Raw genomic sequence first — 26,346 nt, 5'->3', positions numbered from 1 at the left:
TCTCTCTCTCTCCTCTCTCCTCTCTCCTCTCTTCTCTCTCCCCCCCTCTCTCCCTCTCCTCTCTCTGTCTCTCTGTCTCTCTCCTCTCTCCCCCCCTCTCTCCCCCTCTTCTCTCTCTGTCTCTCTCTGTCTGTCTGTCTCTTTCTGTCTCTCTATCTCTGTCTCTGTCTCTCTCCTCTTTCCCCCCCTCTCTCCCTCTCCTCTCTCTCTGTCTCTCACTCTCCTTTCTCTCTCTCTCTCTCTCTCTCTCTCTCTCTCTCTCTCTCTCTCTCTCTCTCTCTCTCTCTCTCTCTCTCTCCCTTTCTTCTTTCCGCTCTTTATTCTCTCTTTGTTCTCTCTGCCCTCTCCCCCCCCTTTCCCCCCTCCCCCCTCCCTCCCACCCTCCCTCTCTCATCATAAATTAATCAAAAAGAATGACACAAACAACCAAGTCCTACACATCAGACTTTGGCTCAAACACACCCTGAAGGCAGGTCCAGAGGCACAAGACTGTGGGGCAGCATTCAGGCCCAGAAGGAGTCGGGCTCCATTCCAAAGACAAATCGAAGGCACCCAAACTGCCCAGGAAAGTGGCCTTTGAAGCAAGAGCAGGTAACTAAGAAGGGATTTTCTAAAGGAATGTGAAAATCCTCCGAGAAGAATGTTAGGAATGCTAGGACCCAAAAAGGCCAGGGCTCCAGTTCTCATGCCCTTTGATCTGTGCCTGGGGCAGGAGAAAGGTCAGAGGAGGCCCGGCCTACAGCAGCCCAGGACTGCCAGGAGGGAACCCGGGTCTTCATTTGCTTTGATTTTCTCCAGCAAAGAAAATGTTGCTGTTTGTGGAAAATAAGCAAGGAGAAAGAGGTGGCAGAGAAGTGAAACCTGAGGGAGGTGTGGCACTGCTCAAGCAGCCAAGCCCAGAGAAAGGGCATCCCAGGACAGGAAAAGAACTGGCCAACATGACTGCTGAGCTTGCGACAAGGATCATGGATGAATAATGGAGGAAAGAAGAAGGGGGCCTCAGGCCTAGAAACAACTAAGTGTCTCCTGTTTGAAAAAAGAGAGTGATGAAAGGGATTCTTCCAACCACAGTCCAGGGAGTCTGACTGAAGTTTTTGGCAAAATTCAGTAATACATGGAAAAGATTTAGTGAAAACTCAGAAAAGAAAGCAATGATCCCTCCAACCCAACATGGGTTCAGTAAGATGACTCCATGCCAAGACAACCTCAATGCCTTTTTGAGGGGGTAACTCGACTGGAAAATAAGGGCCATGTTGTACACAGAGCTGGATTTCCCCAAGGCATGTGTCAAAGTGTCTCCTTATACTCGTGGCTATGAGATCAGAGAGAGGTAGGCTTTCCTCCTGCCCATCTGACGGTTTCTTCTGTCTCCTCAGTATCACAGCCTCTGATCCTAACAATCTCTCAAGGGTCTTTCTGGACTCTTTTCTCTTCTCCTCTTATATTCCTCCTATTCTATTCAACTTGGTGATCTCATCAGCTGCCACGAATTTAACTAATAATCTCCATGTTAATGATTTTCAAACCTACCTTCCCTGCCCCAATCTCTCTGCTTACTTCCAATGGCAATCTCCAACTGCCTTTCAAACATCTCTATCTGGATGTCCACTGAACCTCTTAAACTCAATATGGCCAAAACAGAACTCACTATCTTTTCCCCAAAACCCTCCCCTCCTTCTTCATTACCATAGAAAACACCCCTATCCTTCCAGCCTCTCAGGCTTACAACCAGAGAATCATCCTGGACTCCTCACTATCACTCACCCCACCCCACACCCCATACTGTGCCGAGGTTTGTCTATTTGACCACTGCAGCCTCTCTTGAATGTACTTCCTTCTCTCCTCTGAGCACAGGGGCTGCTGGGTCTGCCTATCTCAAGTCTCTCCCCGCTCTAATCCAGCCTCCACTGAGTTTACAAAATGATTTTCCTAAAGGAGGGTCTGACCATGTCGCTCCCCTATCCAATAAACTCTTATCTCTCCCCAGAGTCTCCAGGATCAAATATATAATCCTCTGATTGGCATTCAAAGCCCTTCAGAACCTAGCCTCCTCGACAACTCTTCAGTTTTCTGACACCTTACTCCCTAATACATACTCTTCCGTCCAGCGACACCGATCTCCTGGCTATTCCACAAACAAGATCCTCTCTCTCTCTCTGCTCGGGGCATTTTCTCTGGCCAGCCCCCATGCCTGAAATGCTCCCCCCTCCTCCCATCTGACTGCTGACCTCCCTGGCTTCCTTGAAGTTCCAACTAAAATCCTACCTTTTACAGGAAGCCTTCCCCAACCTCTCTTACTGTCAGTGCCTTCCCTCTGTTCATCATTTCCTATTTCTCCTGTATATAACTTGCTTTGAATGTATTTGCTAGTATGCTATCTCTCCCATTAGATCTGAAGTTCCTTGAAGGCAGGGACCTCATTTTGCCTCTATCCCCAGTGTTTAGCCGAGTGACTGCCATGTAGAAGATACCTAATAAAAGACTGATTGATTGACTGAGGTAGACAAGGTATTGGAATGTTGAAGATGAACTGACTAAAAAAAAGCCAAAAAGCAGGGACTGGCCGTGACCTGGAAGTGAAGTCCATAGTGAAATGCTCTTTGGCTCTTGCCTTGACCCTGCTCAGTTCAATATTTTTAAAAGTATGGAGAGTATGTTTGCCAATTTTACAAATAACACGAAGTTGCCCAAGGTCACTCTCACATCCTCTGATTACATCTGGTAATGTGATCAAGATCCAAGAACTCCTGGCCCAGTTAAAATGATGGGCCAGACCTAATATGATGGAAGCATATCATCAGCTTCCTTCTAGAGGGATCATGGGCACAGAATGAGGGTGGCATGGCAGATGTCTCTGAGCTCTAAAACCTTGCTGGACCTAGAGATGGAGGCCAGGGAGTCTGCAGCCTTCATATGACAGATAAAGAAACTGAGGCCCAGAGGTGACCTGCTCAAGTGTCAGGGGGATTATCTAAACCAGGGCCCTCTACACTAGAGTAAGGGCTCTTAGCACTATACAGTAATAGGAAAGCAAAACCCAAGCCCAACAGAGACCATGGTGTGACAGAGAAGCAGGAAAAGCTAACGAGATTTTAGGCTAAGCTAATGAATAAATGAAAGATGTTCAGGGAGGCTAGGTGTCACCAGCCCTGGAGTCAGGAGGAACTGAGTTCAAATCCTGCCCCAGACACTTAACACAAAAAACTAGCCTTGTGAACTTAGGCAAGTCACTTAACTCCAATTGCCCTACCTTCCCCCTTCAAAAACAAAAAAAAAAGATGTTCATGAAGTAGTTATGGTGGCCAAGCACTGGAAGTACAAAGAGAAAGGCAGCCCTTTCCTCAAGGAGCTTACATTCAAATTGGAGGACAATGGGCTTTCCTAGCTAACTTTGGGTCACCCTGGAGAAGGAGAGCAGTGGTTAGAAAGGACAAGCAGGCCCCTAATGGAGTCAACTGACCCACCCTTTCCAACAGCAATGACAACGTATTAATTCCATAGCTAGAAACTAGGGACGGACAGATGCAATGTGACTCTGGATCCTTGATCATCCAAAATTCTTAGGTCTCATGACCTGATAACTTAAACATAATTTTTAACATCCTTATGTCTAGGATAAAATACCCTGGATTTTAGCTGCCCCTCACAGGGACAATTAATAAAATTTATTGGCATAGTGCCAGAGATAGAGCAGAGAGACACACACAAAGAAAGGTAAAAACAGGCCTTGCTTTCAACAAGCTCACACTCTAATTGGGGAGCCTCACAAATAACTAGGTATATACCAGAAATAGATCTATTTTGTGTGTATATGTATATGTGTGTATGTACACATACAGAGAATGTCACAAAAGTCTTTCAGCAGTTTTAAGCTATTAAAGCTTTTTTTTTTTCCAGACAGAAAGAGAAAAAGAGAGAGGAGAGACAGGAGAGAGGCAGAGAGACAGAGACAGACAAATAGACAGATAGACACAAAGAGGGAGGGAAGGAAGGAGAGTGGGAGGAGGGAGAGGGAGAGACAGACAGAGAGAGAAAGAGAGAGAGAGAGAGAGAGAGAGAGAGAGAGAGAGAGAGAGAGAGAGAAAATGAAAGTCATCTGAAAAGAGAAGGCAATGGGGGCTCACTGAGTTTTGGTGACCAGCATATATATATTGTATTCCAGGTAAGGCTACAGAAAAGTGTGCCTTGGGAAGGAAGGGCTGGGGAGGTGGTTCATTTCCCACTCATTTAGTATTTTCTGGGTATCCTTGGCCATGGCCACACACTGGATCGGTGTCTTCATGGAATGAGTTATAATAGCTTCCTTACAAATCATTTGCAACTGGAAAATTTGGGGCCCCACTGATTGAAGAAGGGCTGCAAAGACTTTAGGATATGAGCATAATGGAATTTTACTTTGAACAGTGAATTGAGGATTCCAAGAAACAAGGGAAGGCTTCTAAAACTTGACAGAGAGTGAAGAAAGCAGAAACAGGAACACAAAATGCATGATGACAACAAGAAATTGGAAAATACCAAAAAAGAGAGGCAAAGGCAATGGAATTGTTAAGACCAAGTTTATTCCTGAGAGAGACGAGAAAATGCACCTCCCTTCCTTCTTTGCAGATATAAAGGCCCAGAGACATGGATGTGGTAAGAACTGGTTGATCTGTTGATAAACTGAACTGCTTTTTATCCCTTTTATTTCATTTGTGTAATAAGGGATGACTCCCTGGGGAGGGGAAGGGGGCATATATCCCAGAGTAAAAGTGATGTAAGAACAAAAGTTTTCAATAAAATGATTTTTTTTTTCACTTTAAGAAAATATGGGGGGCAGTTAGGTGGTGCAGTGAATAGAGCACTGGTCCTGGAGTCAAGAGGACCTGAATTCAAATCTGGTCTCAGACACTTGATAACCTACTAGCTGTGTGACCTTGGGCAAGTCGCTTAACCCCAATTGCCCTGCTTTCCCCCCTCAAAAAAGCTCAAAGAAAAGAAAATTCAGGAACTCATAAATAAATGAATGACTAGACAATGTGCTAAATATACTGTAGTAGGCCAATCCTTGTCCTCAAAGCCAGCACATTAAGAAGATGGGACCAGAGGGGGGCAATTTTAAATCTATTTTAAAACAATTTTAATAATTTCTCTCCCCAAAGTTATCATTCAGTCTCCCAGCTTTGATTGTGTTTCTGTTCTGGGAAGGCTCATGGATGGTGAGTGCGGTCATGCAGCCATTGATTGGATAGTAATATTGATTTGCAAGTGGGGGAGGGTGGATGGGGAGGCACGAAGAACCCCATTTACTCTAACCGACAATGGCAGGAATATGGCAAAAGAGTCTCATGCTAGAATGCTTCAGGAATGGCCAAAGAAATAAAGGCATGAATGTGATGGAAATATTAACACCAGAAGAAAATCGCTAACAAACTCCAAGCATAAAGAATTCCAAAAAGCATGGAAAGGCTAAAAGAACGGATGTAAAATGAGCAGAGATAGGAAAATAAACAAGAACAATGGAATTAAAAACAGACAACGGAAACTGAGTATAGTGAAACTCTAGTGACCCTGTATACTATGTGACAACGTAGAATTAAGAAGAGGGAGATGGGGAAAAAACACTGGACCTCACCAAAGACATTCGAAAGAGATTAATAGCAAAGCCAAAACAATGTTAAAAAGCACTCCGGGAATCACTTTTCAAGATCTCTCAAAGTGGGAAGGCTTCCTACAGACAGAAAAAAATCGCTGGCATTGTTATGCCCAAAAGAGGCAACAAGACAACCTCAGCAGTCATTCAGCCCAGATGCCAACTCTGTAAAACTTCTCAGATAATGGTCCATTCATACATCCAACATAAAAAATGGATGACAGGGAAAAGGCAGGCTCCAGAGACAATTTCCTACAAGAGACTACATCTTCATAGTCGCACAAGGAGTGGGTGTAAACAATACTACTCTGTCTATAGTTTGTTGATTACAAAAAAAGCATTTGACTCAGTAGAGCCTTGAGGGCTCTCCTCAAACAAGGTGTCTCCCATAAATCAGTAAAAATCGTAAAAAAATGCCAAGACAGATGAGACCACAGGAATAACTTTGTTCAACAACCCACGCAGTATCAGTGACATGGAAGGCATCAGACAGCAGGACACATGCTCACCAAATGTGTTCAGCCGCATCTGGAAATACCCATTGTGCAAATGTCCCTTGTGCTAAATGCAGAGGCTCCTAAAAAGGCTTGATGAGGAGTTTTTTTCCAGATACTAACAGCTCAATATTGTCCACAAACAGGAACCAAACACCCTGGAATTTACAGGTCTCCTCAATGAAATCATTGGTCATTCAAATGCGAATAGTCCCACTATCTTCAGAGAAAAAACAAAGTGGATGAAAAGCTCCTATTACTCTATTTATGGCATTCAGTTTGATGGCTCTCCAAGTGGGCTGGTCCATCAGGACTTGAAGCTTACACTGGCATCACTAACAGACAATAAACTGGCCTGAGAAGTATGAGGATGGGGGTGGACTTGATCATATAGGGGAAACTACACAGCTCATCCCATGATCCCAAGCAGAGAATACTACAGAAATCTGATTTATACTTCTCCAACAAAAGAAATGCTCATTATCCCCAACCTTTATTTTCTGCCTCTGAATTCATTATCTAAAATAAACCAGTCCCCTAAGCCTATATTCACTCTTTTGATGTAGAGCACTGTAAAATGATTCCAGAAAATCCCTGGTCTTCATATATAATTATGTGTACCCTCACATCCAATGCCTCCTCTGAGCACTGGGTAGGATGCCCAGTGACTGACTGTCTTCTGGCACAGGGACCATCTACAATCAGAGGTTCCACATCTTGACCAATGGTGCTACAGTGTCACTTTTGGGGTCCTTGGGTTGATGATGTTCTTCTGGTAATGACTTCTATCCAATGAACCAATTGAACAAGAAAATAGAGCCTGTTTAAGATGGTGACTTAGAATAGTTTGGTCTGCTTTTCAAACCAGGGGTCTGAAGGGTATCTCCCTTTATTGAGTCTTCACTCCCAAACACCTTCTATTAATCAATCCACCAAGAGGGACTTCCCAAGCACCGACCATAAGCGAGCTGGACAAGAGGAATACTCAGATACAAATGTAACCCATCTTGCCCTTCATGTAAAACAACACAGAGACACAGAGTTATACATAAAACACACACAATGTAAGTACAAGGCAAGGTTTGGAGTGGGGGTGGGGGGAGGGAGGATGGGATGAGGTCCTAGCTGCTAAACAGAGGCTTCATGTAGGTGGTTGTGCCTGAGGTAAGCATGAATTCTAAGAGGCCAAGATGAGGAGGCAAAGTGTCCCAGGCATGGGCACAGCCTGTACAAAGGTATGGAGACAAGAAATAGATTGTTATGTGTGACCAAGTGGGCTGAGCTACAGAGTACATGAAGGGGAAAAATGTATAGTAAATGTGGTGACAGAGATTAGAGCTTGAAGGGTTTCAAATGACAGAGGAGCCTGTACTTGGTCCTAGAGGCAAACAGGAGCCATGGAAGTTTACTGAGCAGGGGAGTAGCACCATCTGATGTGTGCTTTAAGAAACTCTCTGGTTGGCAGCTGAGTGGAGGACAGACTGGCATGGTTTGTTCTCACAACCCCATCATGACACTTGTGAGGTCCTAATTGGTCAGAGGAATGAATCCCCAAAGTGGTTGCATTTTTGATACTCACACTGTACTGGGGCAGAACAAATGATCATCCTTTACATCATTACAACTTCATCCAGCGCAAATTCGAATCCATGCGGCCACTTCAGGAGATTCATGATTTGCATGAATTGGGACATGGCTGCTAATTAATTCATACTCCTTTCCTCTGTTCCAACACTTGTTCTATACAACCAAATGACTGACTTAAGGAAACCTGCCAGTGTTGGTGGTCTGGGGAATATTCCACAGGAGAAAGATTCTAGATCCCTACACCTCTAAAGCCCAGCAGACACATTCTTAAGTTGGCAAGTACATGGGCTCTGTGGTTCTCTGAGGTTAACAAAAGCTTCAACCTCCATCCTAGGGCCCTCCTTTCTTCCCCTGCTGATCTATCCATGAATAAAAAGAACACGTGTTTGGCTTTCTGGGGAGGGGAAACTCATGGGAAGAGAAAGGCCAAGAAACAGGCTTCCACTGCCACAATGTTGTTTTCTTCCTACACATCTAAAAAGTCTAACACAAGAACTCAGCGTCTGCTCAAGAAAGGCTGGAGGCTAAGTCAACAGTGATTTTACAAACTGGGAAACAACCCCGAGACTGCCCTGGCACCATTTCAGGAAGAAAGCTCCATGGGACCTTTGTCTCTGATTACTCAAATCAGTCCTTCTCAATTAGAGCATGTGTAAGATTGACACAGAGGAAGGGGCATGGGAGGGAAGGTCTTCTCCAGAAGGCGCCAAGGAAGGAATTTCCTCCTCTGGGGGCTCCCTAAACCTGCAGTCTCACAGGTCCCATCCATCTCCCTCATATTTTGTATACATATATATGCCAATGTCTTTATAAGCCCAGGTAGAATGGAAGCTCCTTGAGGTCAGGGGCTGCTTTGGTTTATTTGCAAATGCTTGTGAATGATCAATGCTGGCACTAACAAAGGTCAAGAGGAACTAAACTGAAAGAACAAGGCAAACTGAGTTCTACCCTGAAGTCTGGCATCTTGAATGTATAGAATTCCCAGTCATCAGAGAACCAAAAATAACAACTCATTTATGTGGCATTTGGAAGTATACAAAGTGCTTTCCTCACCACTTCCCAGTGGAGTAAATAGAATAAATATCATTCTGTCCATTTTACAAATGGGGAAAACTAAGGTTGAGACAGACTACATCATTTGACTGAGCTCCCCCAGCCAGTAGGTGGTATAGACAGGATTTGAACCCACAGTCCCAATCAAAGGTCGAGCACTCTATGAACTCTGGTCAGGACACGTGGAAAAATGGGGAAGTTGTGTTGGCCCAATAATGGCAGCCAAATACTCAGAGGAACTCTCTCCAGAGAGAGGAGGGGTCTGAGCTTTGTTTTAAGTGAGTAAAATCCTGCATCTGGGATTGCGCTGGCATGCAGGAAAGAGCAGGCTGGCACCTTCTCTGCGATCTGTGGTTTTAAAGATCTCCCTGGAGTCCTGAGAGGGTAAGTAGCTTGCTCAGGATCACCCAGCCAGGATGCAGCAGAGATGGAGCTGAGCATAAAGAAGAAACTGAACAAAAGTTTAGCCCAGCACTCGCAATTTACTATCTCGAGAGGTGTTCTCTGAGCATCAAGGCCCAATTCAGAAGCTACTGAGATCTTATAATTTCTATTAACATTCTATGCATTGGGTAAGAGGACTCTTCAGAAAGGAGCATCCTCCCCACCCTCCCACCAACAGGATGCCCACAGGGAACAAGGGAACGAGATGAATCCATGCAGCATGTCTAAGAATAAAAGAGCTTTTACAAAGGACCAATCCAGACAAGAAGGATGAGATGAACCGGCCGAGGCACCAGCATTTATGAAGCACCCACTGTTTGCCAAGGACAGTTAGAGGTGTCAGGAATGCAGAGACCCAAATGAAGGGAGGCAGAACAAACTGTGCCCGGATGCACAAAGCCCTTTGGGGAGGGGACTGAAGCCCCTGCTACTAGGGCAGGAAAGGCTCCTGCAGGGCAGGGCCCAGAAGGAGCCTGAGCTTTCCCACTGAACTGGGAAGACTAGAAGGAAGAGAGTACCCTGAGCCAAAGGAGGAGAGTAGCTGTTGAGGAGGGACAGGGAGAAAGAGCTCTGTTCTGGGTGATGCCACAGAGGAAGGGTGTGGTGGAAGGACCATCCCCTCCACCCCTCTCACCCTGAGTCATGTTACCATAGATTAGAGGCAAAAGGAACTCAAAGAGTTGTAGAAAGAGCCATGCCCATTATCAAGAAAAGGAGAAAAAATCCTTTGGAGTTTAACTTGAAACTTAACAAAAAATGGACAATAACAATATGTGGCATGATGATATAGTAATAGCTCAGAGCTATCAAAGAGCTTACATACTGCTGTAAGTCCTCAGTAATTCTCACAGAATCCCCAAGGGCTGGGTAGGCGGCCGCCATCATCATCCTTCTTTATGAACAGAGCGACTCAGGCATGAGGCAATTAAGTGAGAAGCTCATGTTCACAGGGAGAATGGGCAGTGGGTCAGACGCGAAGCAGAGGCGCCTTTTTCTGAGTTCACGGTTTGCTACAATCTCACTACAGCTCTGCAAGGAGGAACGCCATCCATACTTGAAAATGTGGCCTCACTTTGGTTTATTTGTTCTAAGCACTTATTTCATTTCCCCCTTCATATACCCAAGATTCCAGCACATGCTGGCGAGTCAGGACCCCAGGCCTGTCTTGTTTGGCTTTGCCTCTGGAGAACTTCACGTTACTGCAAAGGACTTTGGGTAGACAGGTATTATTAACCTGAAGAAACTATGGAGAAATATGTTCCCATGGGAAAGAATGTTCTCCCTAGGCAAGAAAATGGAAATGATCTGTTCAGCTCCAAGACCTTGTTTCCAAAACAATCCAAAGTCAGCTAAAGTGCCCCTTCCTCAGCCTCCTCACATTCCCAGAATTGTATCATCCACTCCCCACTTGTCTTTCCACCCTGGACCACCTCCAACTTGTCCTTTGTCTTTGCAGATCAGCTGTAAGAAGACCGGCCTTTGAGCCATTCTCCGTGGCTGAAGCATGCTCCTGGGAGACCTGCACCCATGACTGCGGTCCAGGTCTCTTCAGGTTACCACAAGTAATAAAAAGTCTTGGCCAAACCATGAAAATGCAGAACCAAGAGTGAAATCTTAGATAATGCTTCACGAATAACCTACTGATTGACTGATAAACTCCATCTTACTAAATCACTATACTCTATATAATACAGGATAGGCAGGCAGTCTTATTTCCATTGTGAAGACAAAGAAATTGAGTCAGCAGTGCCATTAAGCAACTGGCCCAAGACCACAAAACTAGTATGTGGAGGAGCTAGGACTTGAACCTGGCTCTGGTCAAAGGACCTGGGTTCAAATCCTATCTCTGCTGCTTACTACATGTGTGACCTTGTACAAGTCTCCTAACCTCCCAGGGGTCCAGATCTCACAACTGTAAAATGAGGGGGATGGGCCAGATGGCCTGAGATCCCCTCCAGCTCTAAGCCTGAGATCATACAGTCTCCTTACTCCTCCGTTCCACCCAGGATTCCTTCCATTAAACTGTCAGGACTGAGAATCCCCACCTCCCTCCCACCCTCATTCTTCTTCTTAGCATAAAGACTTCTGCACTAGGGGCTAGGGAATTTCTGCTGTCAATGAGCTAAAAGAAGACCCAGAAAATCCTCCAGTGAAGAGACCTCCAAGCATTCATTTGTAACATAAAGGGGAGGTTTGTCGCAGCCTGGGAAGCAGTGGTGGGCTTGGAGTGCGCCCCAGGCTGCTGCTGGCACCTCCATGCCTGCTGCACAAGTGCGTGTGCTGGGAGGAGGGGCGGCCAGAAACCCCCAGGCCCCCATCCATTTGGCTTCTTTGCTTTTGAAGCAATGGGCAGTGACCACTGGGCAGGGGAGGCATGACAATTCCAATCATGCACTTCACACCAAAGAATGCCCCATGCCATGCCTGGGACTTGAAGGGGCTGCACCTGTCAGCCTCCTTTGAAACTGTCTCAAGTTTCAGTCGAGTATCAAGATGAAGGTATATCTTTTCTAGGCTTTCACAGGCTAAATCTACAAAGCTGAGCCTTGTTCAGCTCTAACACATGAACCAGCAGCCACGTGTTCCGATCCGAAGGAACAATTCCAGCCTTGCTCTGTGTAGAGAACGTTAGAGGTGTCCAGAAAGCTGAGCGACACTCTTCTCCTGGAGCCTGGAATGTTGGCCCCATCTTTCAGAGCACATAAATGGCTTTTCTTCCTCCAAGGATCAGAAAGCAAAGGTCATGGATGCTCCTAAGGCAAGCTTCACAGGGGCATAATATTGATAAGATGCCCCATCTACAAGCTTCTTCTCTAGCTTAACACAGTTCAAGGGCATTTGAATTCAGAGCAAGCAAAGTCCCCAATGTGTGCTTTTGACAGTGAGGCTCCATGGGGGCCTCATGAGTGACCAGGATGATGCCTGCACCACACATGAAAGACTCACGGACCACGGAGAGGACGTGAGGAACAAAACTCTTTCAATGAGCTCTGGGAACCAGTGGGCAAACAATCCAGAAATCTGGCTTCAATTTCGTACCAAACCTCTCCCACTGTGAGATCCTCCATCAGGCTCTCTTGTCCAACATGCTGACTTACCAAGCTAAAACATCTCTATTCTTAGCTGAGCAAGAAACGATCACCAAAGTCCAACTTCGGTTCAGATGCTCCAAGGCCGAATCTTTGCAATGTGTGAAGAGTATCTTCCTTCCTCCCCCTGAAGGATTCTGGAACACTTCCTGCTGAGTGCTATATGTCTAAGTCGCTGTCTTAAAGCCAGGGCTAATTTTCTGTCTAACAAGAGACACTTAAAATCGGCATTCAGGAGATGAGAAGATACTATGAGAAGGCAACTAAAGATACCATTTTTGATCTTAGGGGCATCTGGCTTAGATCCAGCCATAGAAAGAGACCCAATGTGCCCTGAGCCAGTTTGAAAGAGAAAACAATATGGGGAAGAAAAGAGAAAGCAGACAGCGAAGGAGGGAAAAGAGACCAATAAATGACAGCTGCCAGGCAGCCAAACAAAGACACTCAATTTCAGATTTGTGAGAAAAATGGATGTTTGTGCTGCCTGGACTGGAAATCAGAGGTCAGAGGGTTTGATGGAGACAGCAGGGAGATCCTGGAATCTGCATGTTTCAACTAGAAGGCTCAAGCATTCTTGGCCCAAGGGCACTAGGACTTGGGCAGATTCTTTGAGGATGTTTTCTATGATCAGATCTTAACTACATTTTTTAAATGAGTCACTGTATGGAGGACGAGCTTTCCTATACTCTGAAAGTCAGAGCAAAAAGCAGACAGATATGTGCCACCATGTCTCCTGCACAAGTTTATACCTGTCCCAATATTACTGTTTTCCAAATTTATAATGCCTTACTTTCTTTTTAACCTTTCATAATATGTGATCTAGTGTATCTCTTCATCCATCTCTGTCTCTCTGGGTATCTCTGTCTCTCATCTCTGTTTCTCTTCATCTCTCTCTCCCTGTTTGTCTATGTGTCTTCCTCTCCCCCTCAAATCCCACCCCCATGTTGCCCCCCCAGCAAAGGGAAGAAATAGCTGAGACAGGCGAGTTTCTAAAGAGACTCATAAAGACGTTTACAAGTCCCGTTCTCTATCTCTGAGCATAAATGCTGTGCTTTTATTTTTCTTACCTACACCAAAGTTTGGAGTAGCTGCTGGATTAGGGGCGATCAAGGCTTAGCTGTAAGCACTCCATCTCTTACTGTTTTGGGAACTTGGTAGTTACTGACATGCATTAGCTAGACTTGCTATAGAATAAGGGGGAAAAATACCTACAAAATATTCAGTAATAACATTAGTTCCCATTTCCCAGGACCACAGTGCTGTGATGGTGTAAAAATACTATTCTTATCGTAAAGCTAAGGAAATTATGACTCCAAGAAAGACAGCCACTCCGGCCTGGTTCAATCAATCAATAAGCCTGTGTTAAACACCCACTGTGTGCCAGGGTCCAGGGAAAAGTCTTGCATATACAAAGAAAAGCCCAAACACCCAAACCAGCCTCATCCTCCTGGAGCTCACATACCAATGGGCCAACAAGAAATACCAATAAGCAAGTGCACCCAATTTACACACACACACACACACACACAGCTATGAGATGTCAGAGTTGGAAGGTAAATCCAGGTCTCTCCAAACCCCAATGGTTCTTTGTTTTTTTTCTAGTATAATATAATATCAGGCTGGCTCTAGAGCCAAAGGTGAAACAGATTGCTTCTAGTCTTCAGCCAAATAGTTCTCTTTGGTATGAGTGGCTTAAAAGGAAGATCCAAATTAATCAAACTGTCTCTAAATCCCACTGCCTCCCTCCTGCCCTTGCTAATTAATGCCTGACGCAAATGTCCTTCCACTTTGTTACAGTCTCACAGAACATTCTAGGCAGCACTATCATCAAAGGAGCAAAGAACAAACAGTGTATTGTGCGCAAATAAGTTATGCTAATAAAATGTGAAAAACGAGTCCAGAGAGACCAAAGTCAGGAAATGTCCAAAATTAAGGCCCCTGCGTAAATCGCTGGTGTCACTTTACATTGTCAATATACAGTGTGAGTAATGGAAATGCCTAGGGAAGGAAGGCACCGAGGAACAGCCGAGGGCTGAGGGACCAGAACCTGCTCCAGAGCCAGACACATGGAGAACACGGATGTTCGGGAGAAGTCTAACATGCAGATGGTGGGATTTCCTGAATCCAGCTTCCTTCATTTTTCAACCTGATTCAAAGTATTTTTTTTAGTAAAATTAAAAAAAATAATTTGAAGCAACAAGAATAAAGGCATTATTTTCTTCCTATGCATGAAGGTGGCACACTCTAATCTGTTAAATGTTCCCAGGTTCCAACAATTATTCATGTGTGATTGGATTTTACCCCTTTAGTTGAAACTACAAATCCAGAAGCAAATTGACCTATCTTAGTAAAGCATAAAGGAACCCCCCAATTGTGTAAATGCAAGCATGTGCTTTAAAAATCTGTAAAACAATATCATTTGGCTTCACCTTAAAAAGCATCTGAACATGCTGACAATCTAGAAAAGTCTAACAATGAAAGGTGGTTACAAGTTTTATTAATATAAAAAAGGATTTTCTGAATGTTAACTTCTAAATCCCCTGCCTTTATATTTTGGTGAAATTAAATTTCCAGTAATAGAGCCTGTAAACATCCAATAAATGGAAATTATTAATGAACAAAGACGCAGACTCTTTTCTCAGCCATTAACAATAATGGTCCATTTGGCTAATCAAAACTGAATACTTTCAAATGGGAAAGCATCCCACCTTCCATATTTTCACAAAATAAGTAAAACAAGGGCCCATTAATCTCTTTTATTGCTTAAAATCATTGAGTTTTCTAAAGCTATAATCAGGAAAGAATAGAAGAAAACGTTAAAATACTATTCAATGAGTTGCAAAGTGGGATCCATCCAAATGATGAAGAAATGATGGTATAAGAAAACAAAGGCGAACCTTTTTGAAAATTTCATAAGGATTTTTCTTCTTAAAATTAAAAAAAAAGCTAAATATTGATCCTTTTGCCAAGATATGGTCAGCATATTAAATTAAGTGTGGTTTGGGACTGTTTGTATTGCTTATGTAAATCTAGTTAAAGTATGTTACTGCTGGCATCTGCAAGCACTTTCAGAGTTGGGGTAGGTCTGAGCACGCACAGCAGGCCTGGGTGGGCTCGACAAGTTTGTTCAAAAAAAGGACAATACCTCTTTGTTCAGTGGCTGTTTACAAACTTACCAAATCAAACTCTAGACCCACTGTTTTATCTTAGCACCTCCAATTTATTAACACTTTCACAGAGCAATGCTTGTGTTTGGAATCTCATTCACAGAGAAACTCAGAATGAAGCAAAACACACATGAGCATGTGCACACACACACGCACACACACGCGCGCACACACACACACACACACACACCATGAATGCTCTCATAGAAAGGGGGAATTTAATGAAGAATATTCTTTAATAAACTTTGACATCCAAAAATTCCATTTCTAATTCTGTGGATTACTGCCCTGTGACAAAGCACATCTGTAATTCTTTTCAGTACAGACAGCAACCATATGAATAAGGGAGACAAGGGCATATACTATTCCTCCTAAAACACAGTCACCATTTCTTAGACATACACAGTTTGCAAAAGGCAGCTAGATGCTAGGGGAAGCATAAGGCTTAGCTAGCTGAGCAGCCTGGGAGGCGGGAGCTTAGAGAGGCTGGGACATCCCAAGCCCCGCTTCGCAACTTTGCCGGCGGCTGTCATCCCCTCACCCTCACTGATCGATCCAGCCCCATGGGTTCACTCACTGCTCTGCACGTCATCTGTCAGTGAGTAAGCCAAGCATATACTAGGTATTTATGCATTGTGCTAAGCACTAAGGATACGGGGGGGAGGGGAAGGGGGGGGGTGACACCTGCCATAAAAGAGCTCCAAGTCATTTTTTAAAACGTCATTAAATATTTTCCAATTACTTTTTTTTTTAAGTTCACATTCATTTGAGTTGAGCTCCAAGTCTTATAGAGAAGCCAACATGCAGGAAATGACACATACAAGGCACAGACAATACAAACCAATTTCAGAGGAAAGCAAATGGAGAAGTGGGGGCCAGGGACTGGCAGCAGCCAGGCAGGGAGCACACCCTATTTCAGAGGAGCCAGGAGCAAAGTCTCACTGCCAGCAAAGGACGGGCTCGGCCAGACCAACATGGAGATGTTCAGAAGGAAAGCACAGGGGGAGTTGAATTTCATGTACTTATGTATGCTCACTGCAAAGGTTTGGTTTTTCTTTTATTTCCCCCCAACAAAGGGGAAGGAGAGAAAATGAACTTCTGTTCACTTAAAAATTAATTTTAAAAACAGTTGCTGATTGACTGATAGTAATATCAGACCAACAGGAGATTATATTCAGTTAATTGAATGAGGGGGACAGGGAGGCGAGAATGGTCACTGCAGTTTTTTAAAAAGCCCTTTTTAGTCACCATTATTATATTTCATTCCTGAAGGGTTTGGGTTATATCTAGATATTGTGACTGACATCAGATACCTGGAACAAGGAATATACTACACATTCAATGCATATGTGCACACTAGAGATGACTCCTTCAACCAGTGCTTCACCACAATTTTTAAAAATCATTATTATTACTATTCCTGATATTTTCACAACATTTTAAGTATGCAAAGTACTTTATTATCTCAACTAATCCTCAGAGTAACCCTGTGATTTAGGGTTGTATCTCTACCCATTTTACAGCAGAATAAAGTGAGGTACAGAGAGGGTCTGTAATTTGCCCAGGGCCACACAGTTAGAGTCTCAGTCAGGATTCAAACTCAGCATTGCATCCACCAAGCTGGCTGCCTCAAAGCAACTATAAGGGGAATGGGGATTTGAAGATCTTCCCTGTCCCCTAATAGTCTGAATGTAATCACATGGAGCCTGTGGTGGGAGGAGCTTGCTGAAGGGTGGAAAAGAGCCCAGAGGAAGCTGGGAGTCAGAGCAGTCAGAACTGGAAGGCGGAGAGGACGCACCCAGGCAAACAGCTAGACTTACGAGTGTTTGTTTATGGGAAGGCTAAAGGATGGTGTGGCTCTCTGCAGTGCTATGGTGTATTAACTTTTTTGTTACTGTGATAGATTTGGTCTCCTGGTGTGGGGTTGAGTTTTCTGGTGTCTGAATAAATGTTTTGCTTCTGTCTTCTACATGGAGAGTCTGTTATATTTTGTGTTTGAGAACTATGCCAAAATATTTACAGTCACCCTCGGCGCTATGAATATTGTGTTGGCGTTACAGGAACAGAACCTTATTAAGCTTCTAAAAACTTATGCATGTATGTATGACCATGTATGTGTTTGTATGCATGTGTGTTTGTGTGTGCATGTGTATATATGTCTATGTGCATGTGATTGTATGTGTGCTTGTGTATATGTATAATCTATATATAATTTATATTCTATATAAGGTTATAACTATATATATATATATATGTAACTATAATTATATATCTATTGGGAGTCACAAAGCAGAAAAACAGCTCCATCTCTGACCTCAAGAAGTCTGTAATCAAACTGGGTGATAAGCCCCCAAGTGAGTAAGAAATGCAGTAGAATCCAGATAAGGGGAAGGGGAAAAGCCATAAGATACTGGAGAAGGAAGCATCACTTTTAGCCAGAGAAATCAGGGAAGGTTCCATGGAGAGGAGGTCTAATGTAATCGCCAAAGGCAGAAGAATAAAAAAATAAAAACAAAAAAGATACACAGGGAATACCCTCTAGGCATGGGGGAATAACTGGGCCTGAAGTATGGCAACATTCCCTCCCTGCCAAACCAGGTGAGGAAGCACTGTTCAACTTTGCAGCATTGGGATGTCCAGAGGGGGCTGTGACCTAAAACCCACCCAAAGCAAGTCCTCAATTGCCTATCCCCCATCATCTGATTTGGGACCTAAAATCAGCATTTTAAAGATCCCACCATTTCAATAAAAGCATGTAGATCAGAGGATAAGAGGATCCAAATGTCATGCTCTGGGGACAGAACCAGGGGCAAGAAGGCACATTTAGGCTGGACATCAGGAAAAATGTTTTAATCAATATCCAAGATTTTATTAGGCACCATATGTATGCCAGGTACCATGGCAGGTAGGATGCAAACACATCTAGGGATGCAAACACAAAATGATTCAGCATCAGATATGATGAGGATTAATAATTGTCAAAATTCCCTTCGTTCTCACATGTTGCTAGGCTACAGAACTTAGAAACGTACTTGATCAGCAAAAGGAAGAGCCGCTCACAAAGTCCCAGTACCCATAGGGACTGCAGAGGTCAAACAGACAAGACCATGCCTGGCATGTAATCGGACAACAAGCACTTATTAGCTGCCTGCTATGTGCTAGCACCACACTCAGCACCAGTGATACAGAGAAACACGAATGTAGCCCTTGCTCTCTAGGAGCTCACACGGTACACGTTTAATCAATCTTCTCTCTAGCTGTCCATCTGGCCACCAACCCCCCCACCCCCAGCTACCTACCTACTTAGCAACCTATACCTGAACAAGAGGCCTTCTACAACATCCTTCCCAAGAGGCTGTTATCATTTCCTAGTTGGCTGACCCCGACTGGGCAAGTCACTTCACCTTTTGCCTCAGTTCCCCATCTGTAAAATGGGGATAGTGAGAGCCCCTACCCCTCAGGGCTATTGTAAGGACCAAATAGGTGATACTTGTGAAGTACTTGGCACACAGTAAGGACCACATCAATATTAGCTATCATCAGCTGTTAGTATTATTCTGCCTCTATTTGGAGAGCTCTGGCATAGGGATATAAGCTCCTGAAGCAGCCCACTCCCCTTGGGCAAAGTTCTTACCTCCAGAATCTTGTCCTAACAGAACCCCCAGGCCCCCTTTTCCTCTTAGTTATGTTCCAGCCCCTCCCTGGCTTATTCCTGGCTCTGCCTGCAGGGACCTAGGAATGTATATCTCAAAACCTCCCAGCTGCTTCAGCTATTATGCACCTTAATGCATTTTTATGTTTATTAAGAAATTCCTGGTCTCCTCAATGGCCTCCATTCAAGTCCCTCCCTGGCAGTGTCTGGCAGCATGCCCATGGGCTATTTCTACTATCCTGATGGTGGGGGAGAGGGGGGTTTCTCTGGGTCCTGTTCAACAGAAGTTGGCAGGCCTTCAAGCTGTCAGCCTGAGGAGGATTGCCAAGTGAGTGTTGCAAAGAGAAACACCCAGCACATCAAACCTGGGTGCCAGCCTAGAAGGCATGTTGGGCTTACTGGTCTCCAACAGCTGTTTCTAGCTGACCAGAGGGAAAACTTTCTCCAAGCAGAGAAGGGCACTCTGGAATCTTAAACTAGTGTGAGGACAAGCTTCCCCCCCTGACAGTGATCTCCAGTTGTACCTATGGCTGTTGAAAGGTAAGGGAAGACATGGGCATTTCTACCCACAGTCATTAGCCTACCAATGTGGGGACAGAGTAACCTCAAAGGAAGTGGACCCAGCAGCCAGGTGACTTGCTTCCCAGATATACGCAAATCAGAGCAGAAGGATAAGAAATGAGTTTTACGTTTCCTGCTGCTAAGAATTTAACTAACCACATCTTTGTTTAGTCAAGGCCTCATGGGTAATGTCTGCAGCCCACATTGCCAAGCCAACATGTAAATATATGTCAGCATTTTGATTTATATACTATGGATGATCTGTTTACACACAGAGAAAGACACACAAATTATAGCCCTTTGGTGATTTGAAACTCAATATACTTGATGGAGAAAAAATTTAGTAGTGAACTCCAAGGAAAGGTTAAATACAAGAGTGTGTTTCCTACCATCAGAATGAACCTCAGACCCCTAAATGTCAAGTCAACTGACAACCTTCTAGAGCTCTATAATGCCATGAAACACTCAGATCGGAGCTCCAGAATCTTGTTACAACTTGGTGAAAATTTCATTTCTCAGGTTGCTTCCTAGAAAAAGATCCAGTCCAAACACAATAATGAGAGAATAAGGGATTCAAATTTAGAGTCTCCCCTCAAGGAGCTAACATTGTAATTGGTGAAAGACAGCACATAAAGGAGGAGGGACAGGATAGGAAGAGAAAGAGCATTTATCAAACTCTTACTGTATGCTATGCCCTGTGTTAAATGATGACATGACTAGTAGGAATAACAGAAGCAAGCCAGTCCTTGACTTCAAAGAGCTTAAATTCTAGTGGAATAAGAGTGCACGGACAGGGGAGCTAGCAAGCACAGGGGAGGGGAGGAGCTGCCACACAGGACAGCTAGATTCTGGGCAACATAATAGCCAGCATGGGATGGAGATGGCCAGGAAGTACCTTGACAGGTGCCCAGCTAAATAAGGCTGAAGCTCCCGGGTCCCAGAAGCACTGTCCAAGGTGCTGGTGAAAAGGGGCTAAGGATGATGGGCAGGGAACCAGGAGGATAGATTGGAAATGGATGGAAATTGACACTGAGGCCCAATTCCGGCTTGTTACATGGTTCCTCTCTTGCTCACCTATCCTCCAGCCATCATGCATGAGCTGGCTCTCGCCAACTGGACAGAAGACACCAGATTAGTTTTAGACTTTGGTAGGTGACAGCTCTCATCTGTTAGTGAATGGGGAGAAGTAACTTTTCCCAGGGGCCCAACCTTCTCCAACCTTTAAAGGGTACTTATTCATGCCTTTAAAAGGAAAAGGCTTCAATTCCTCCAAAGTCAAAGGTGTAAGTTCAAGTAGGGATACTGAATAAGTTTCCTCCTCAAGTGGCATTCTTCTGGCCTGAATGGGAGAAGCTCCAGGTATGAGCACATTTCTTTTGTACCTGCCCCACCCCACCCCCACCAGCACATAGCATAGTGATAGTCCCATAGGCATTACTTGAGTAATACTTGTTAACTGACTAAAGCCTTCACTCTAGTTGTTTATGTCTAAACTATGATATAAAACAAAAAAAAAATGAATGAAATAGAATCAGTGAATTATGAGATTTGAGTCAGCAGAGATCTCAAGGGAAATATGATACAAATCCCACCAAAAAGCATTTGCTTTGAGATCGCCCCTGTCACTCTAACACCCCTGGCCTGAAGGCCTTCCAAGACAGAAGCCACTACACTAGAGGATGCCTCTAATTACTGGGAAGGTTTTCCTGACATCTCGCCTCACTGGATCCCTATGAATCTGTCTCCCATCATGCCTGGTTTTGCCCTCTGAAAACAAATCTCTCTTCCACAAGTCAACCCTTCAGATTACCTAATATCCCTTCTTCACTTCCCCAGAATCTTCCTTATCCAGCCTAAAAAGTTCTACATCTTCATATGTCACAGGCTCAAGGCCCTTGATTCTCCAGGCTTCTCTGATTATGCTACAGCCTCTCACTGCTCCTCCTAAAACATGGCCCTCAGAATTCAAGAATCATTGAATGTTGGCACCAGAAGGACCCTTTAAGGCCATTTAGCCTAACTCCCCCATCCTAAAGATGAGAGAGTTAGACCCACCAAGGTTAAGTTGGCTTTCCCTGATCATACATTAATTCAGTGGCAGAGTGGGAAATAAAACACAGATCTGATGCCAAGGCTAGTGTTCTTTCCAGCATACCATGCCAGAAATGGAAAAAAAAAATACCTATAGAGGAAACAATACCATCTACATGACCTCAAAAACACAAAGTTTCAGATAGAAGTTTAGGGCTAAAGAGAATTTCAGATGTCTCTAATGCCCAGCCCTTCATGGGGCAGCATCTGTTCTCTCTCCCTAAAAATGGGGAGAAGCAAAACCTCTCATGTGTTGACAAGAGGCTATGGAGGGCTTAATTTGCTGATATCTCACCATTCAAAAGCATCAATGCAATAGCTGAAAAATCCATTAAAAAACTATCAATTTTGTGTGTTTTGATCATTCTCAACTGTCTCTCCTTTTGTGAATATGCCATAATTCTAAGTATTTCCAAAGCCACAAATATTTCTTCTAAAAATCAAGAACTCTGAGCAGCCGACATGCTCACCATGATCCTTTCAAATAAGAGTAAGATCAGGCTAGAACAAAGCCTAGCTTGGCTGCCAGACAGCCCATCTACTTGTTACTAGAGTTCCAGATTGAAACTTCACATTAAATTCTGACCTTGCCTCCGTTTGGGAAACGTGAGAAGCGACTGTTACAAGGACAAACGTACCTTTAATTATAGATTCCATAGCATACAGATCTCGTCTGTAGGTCACCTAAAGGACAAAAAAACCTCATTAGACTTCACAGAGCAGGAAGGAACATACAACCAATAAAACAATGCCCTAGAGTACATTGTTGATACCAGAAGGGCTAAAAACCAATGATAAGGTCAATGTTTTAGTTATATAATAAATACCACTGGTAATTCACGTAAAAAATTTATTTCTGAATTCTACAAAACAGAGTCTGAACACTGTTTCCAAGCCTTTGGACATTCAGAGAATTTATATGGCAGCAGTCACAAAATGTTTATTAATAAGAGACATTTTTCCAAATATTTTCCACAAACCCTGGAAAATGAGTTTAGCAGTCATTAAGCCCACATTCAGAAGGCCATGTTTGGGGTATCATCATCCAAAAGCAAGCTCTGATGACAAGGAAATGTCAGCATCACAAAAATCAGCAGATTGTTTACTTAATTGGAATGAAATGCTTCTTAGATGTTGATCCCACATAAAGGAGGATTTCAGCCTAGAGAGAATGCTCCCATGAACACCCAAGTTAGGATCACAAAGCTTAGAAGCCTTGAGGTTCACAGACATTCTGAAAATGTGCCCCAGGGGAAGTAAGCAGGGACCACAGCAACATGTCTACCACAGTGTCAAAGCTCTGGCTGCAACTTCTCCATAGCGACCTACGATGCACACAAGGAAAGTCCCAGTTCTCCCAAGGTCCTTGCTACATGTCCACAAGCTGTAGCAGTCACAACAACTGACATTTATGGAGCACTTGAATATTTACAAAGCATTTTGCAAATATTATCTCATTTTATCCTCACAACAACCCTGGGAGGGAGGCACTATTATTGACCCCTCTCTATGGATGAGGAAACTGAGGCTCAGGGCATTAAGTGATTTGGCCAGGGTGACAGTCATAAGTAGCTAAAGTAAGATTGAATTCAATCAGTCTGCCAAATGGGGTCATAGAAAGTTGAACAAAATCGACATGACTGAATAACAATGAGGCCTCTGGTTCCAGATGTCTAATAGGCAGCTGGAGATGCGAGATGGGAAGTCAATCAAGAATAAGCTCTGGATAGATTGGAGAATCATTAGTACATGGAAGGTAGCTGAGCCCATGGGAGGTGAGGAGATCACCAAATGAAACAGTATGGAGGAAAAGACAGAACCGTGTGGGACACCCACCAGCATGACCTGGGTACAAATCCAACAAAGGAGGCTAAGAAGAAATGGTCAGGTAGGATAGAGAACTGGAAGAGAGGAGCAGTTACAGAGAGAAAATACACGCACACACACACACACGTACATGTGCACACACGCGCATGCAGAGCATACACATACAACAAAAAAACAGTGGAAGAAAGCTCCCTCCTCTTTTGAAGCCTCCTTTCCAAGGTGACCTTGGGCCATAAATGACCAATCTTTAGGTCATTCAGTCAGTTGTAGAGAATAAAATTACTATCATTAAAATTACTTTACGATCACTAAGTAAAAAGAGTCCTTTTAAAGCAGTGCTGAGCGCTCAATAGAAGCACGTTATTATAAGTGAGCCTTAATGTTCCATTTGACATTAGCCTTCTGAGCAAGAGATTGGCTTCTTTACCTAAGGCTATTTTCCCCTTTCACATTAGATAATTAATGACATAAACAAGAAAGACAGCTAAATTGCTTTTCTTCTATAGATTCTGGCCTATAAACTTTCATAGGCCTACCCTACACAGATCAAGTCTTCTTTGATTTTTATGAAAAACCCTGTATGAAAAGCATTGTTGTATTCCTTAATTACTCTTCTCAACATCCATATGTTGGCTAATTAAAATAAATAATAACAAAAGTCTGAAAAAAATACCAATGATGAAACTAATATTGCTTGTTTCCACAAAAAGCACCAAATATCATGTCTATCCTTCTAGATTATAAAAAGATGAATAAAATAAATGATCACATTAACAAAGACCTGTAATTTTGTAAAAATGGAAACTTCCTCCATCAAAACAGATTTCAACCCACCTGTGCCTTTATAGTCTTAGAAAGTTACATGAGGGGGCGGCCAGGTAGCACAGCGAGTAAGAGCACCAGCCCCAGTGTCGGGATGACCTGGGATTAAATCTGGGCTCAGACACTCAGCACCCACCCAGAAACACCTGGCCATGTTACCTTGAGCAAGTCACTTAACCCCAATTGCTTAGGGGTGGCCAGGTGGCTCAGCGAGTAAGAGCACCGGCTCCAGAGTCAGGATGACCTGGGGATCTAATCCAGGCTCAGATACTTAGCACCATACCCAGAAATAACTGGCTGTGTAACCTTGAGCAAGTTATTTAACCCCAATTGCTTTAAAATAAAAAAAAAGAAAGTTACATGAGCCTCAGGGAGGGTAAGTGACTTATAGTCATACAGCTGGTAAATTTCAAAGGCAAAATTTGAACCCACCTCTTTCTGACTCCAAGGCCAAGAGTCTATACAGCTAACATTTCTGTAATGCTGGGAAGTTTGCAAAGCACTTTACAAATATGATGTCATTTTGTCCTCACAAGCCTGGGAGGCATGTGCTACTGTTGTCCCCATTTTATAGATGTGGAAACAGAGTGGGACAAGTTAAGTAATTTGCCCAGGTCACATAACTAATAAATGTTTGAATCGCAGTTTGAGCTCAGGTCTTCCTAAGTCCTAAGCCCGATACACTATCCACAGCTCTTACATTTTGTGGGATACATATGTATACATTTAGTGCATCAGTGTGTGTATACACATACATTAAATACATATTATATATGTACATTGTATGAGTACATATACATATATACATACACACATATTGGGGCAGCTAGGTTCACAGTGGATAGAGTGCCAGGCCTACAGTCAGAGTTTTTAAAAAGATTTTTGATTGATATTTTCCATTTCTTACATCACCACATACCTTTCCCTCTTCCCAAGAACCATTCCATATGACAAATGGTGAAAGTGCTTCAGAGAGGGGGAAAATTTAATTATTTTTATTTAATTTAATATCTCCCACTTACACATAAAAACAATTAACAATTTTTTTTTTTTAATTTGAGTTCCAATTTATGAAAACTGCTCTCCATCTCCAGGAAGAGAACTGATGAACTCTGAATGCAGGTCAAAGCATACATCTGTGATCCAGCTTTATTGGCCACCTTGTTTGTCCTCACCTAAGAGGCTCCCTCTCCAGATTCTTCTTTTTAACTGGAACTCGCCTCCCTGCCCCCCATGCCTGGAGGGCTCTCCCTCCTCCCTTGGTATCCTTCAGGCCTGAGATGAGATCATACACCAGTCAGACAGCCTTTCCCAGTTATCCCCCTCTAAGATGACCTTTCATTTACTCTACATATACAGTAATATGAAAATGCCTAGTGATGCATATGCTGTTCTTTCATTGGATTACGTTTTTTTAAACTAATTTTTATTGATATTGTCTGTTTCTTATATCACCACATACCCTTTCCTCTCCCCAAAAACTATCTCATATGACAAATGGTAGGATTTTAGAGAGGAAAAAAAATTAATTATTTTTATTTATTTAATTACATGTAAAAAAATTTTAATAACCATATTTTTCATTTTGAGTTTGTTTATCTCCCTCCCTTCTGCTTCTTTATCCCCTTGGGAAGGCAACTAATTTCATTTATATTTACGTGTTAACCAAGATGCAAAAGAAAACACAAACAAAAAGCAATTTAAAAAAGGCTTTTTTCTCAAAAGTATGCTTCAATCTGCACTCAGAGTTCATCAGTTCTCTCCCTGGAGATGGAGATCATTTTTCATCTTGTGTCCTGTGGAATTGTGTAGGATCACTATATTGGTGAGAATTGGAGAGTCATTCACAGTTGATCATCATACAGTGTTGCTGTTACTGTATACAGCATTCAGGTTCTGCTCATTTCACTTTGCAGCAGTTCATATATGT

At 43.3% G+C, this 26,346-nt stretch overlaps 1 protein-coding gene across 3 annotated transcripts in view; it reads right to left on the bottom strand.

The window, feature by feature from the left end:
• Positions 1-26,346, bottom strand: part of CRPPA (CDP-L-ribitol pyrophosphorylase A) — a 282,427-nt gene that overhangs the window by 177,030 nt on the left and 79,051 nt on the right. For all 3 annotated transcript variants that reach the window (XR_011169513.1, XM_069094436.1, XM_069094437.1), the window contains exon 5: positions 22,406-22,451. Coding sequence is in view for 2 of the 3 variants with exons in the window: in XM_069094436.1 (XP_068950537.1) it covers positions 22,406-22,451 (46 nt within the window). In the remaining variant the exon portion in view is untranslated. The remainder of the gene's footprint in view (positions 1-22,405; positions 22,452-26,346) is intronic.

Source organism: Petaurus breviceps, unplaced genomic scaffold (assembly GCF_028583685.1).
Source record: "Petaurus breviceps papuanus isolate PSGF00001 unplaced genomic scaffold, PetGlider_PUasm1.0 218, whole genome shotgun sequence".
NCBI classification, from domain to species: Eukaryota; Metazoa; Chordata; class Mammalia; order Diprotodontia; family Petauridae; genus Petaurus; species Petaurus breviceps.
The sequence above is the reverse complement of the archived record's forward strand: the minus strand, read 5'-3'. Positions and strand labels throughout refer to the sequence as shown.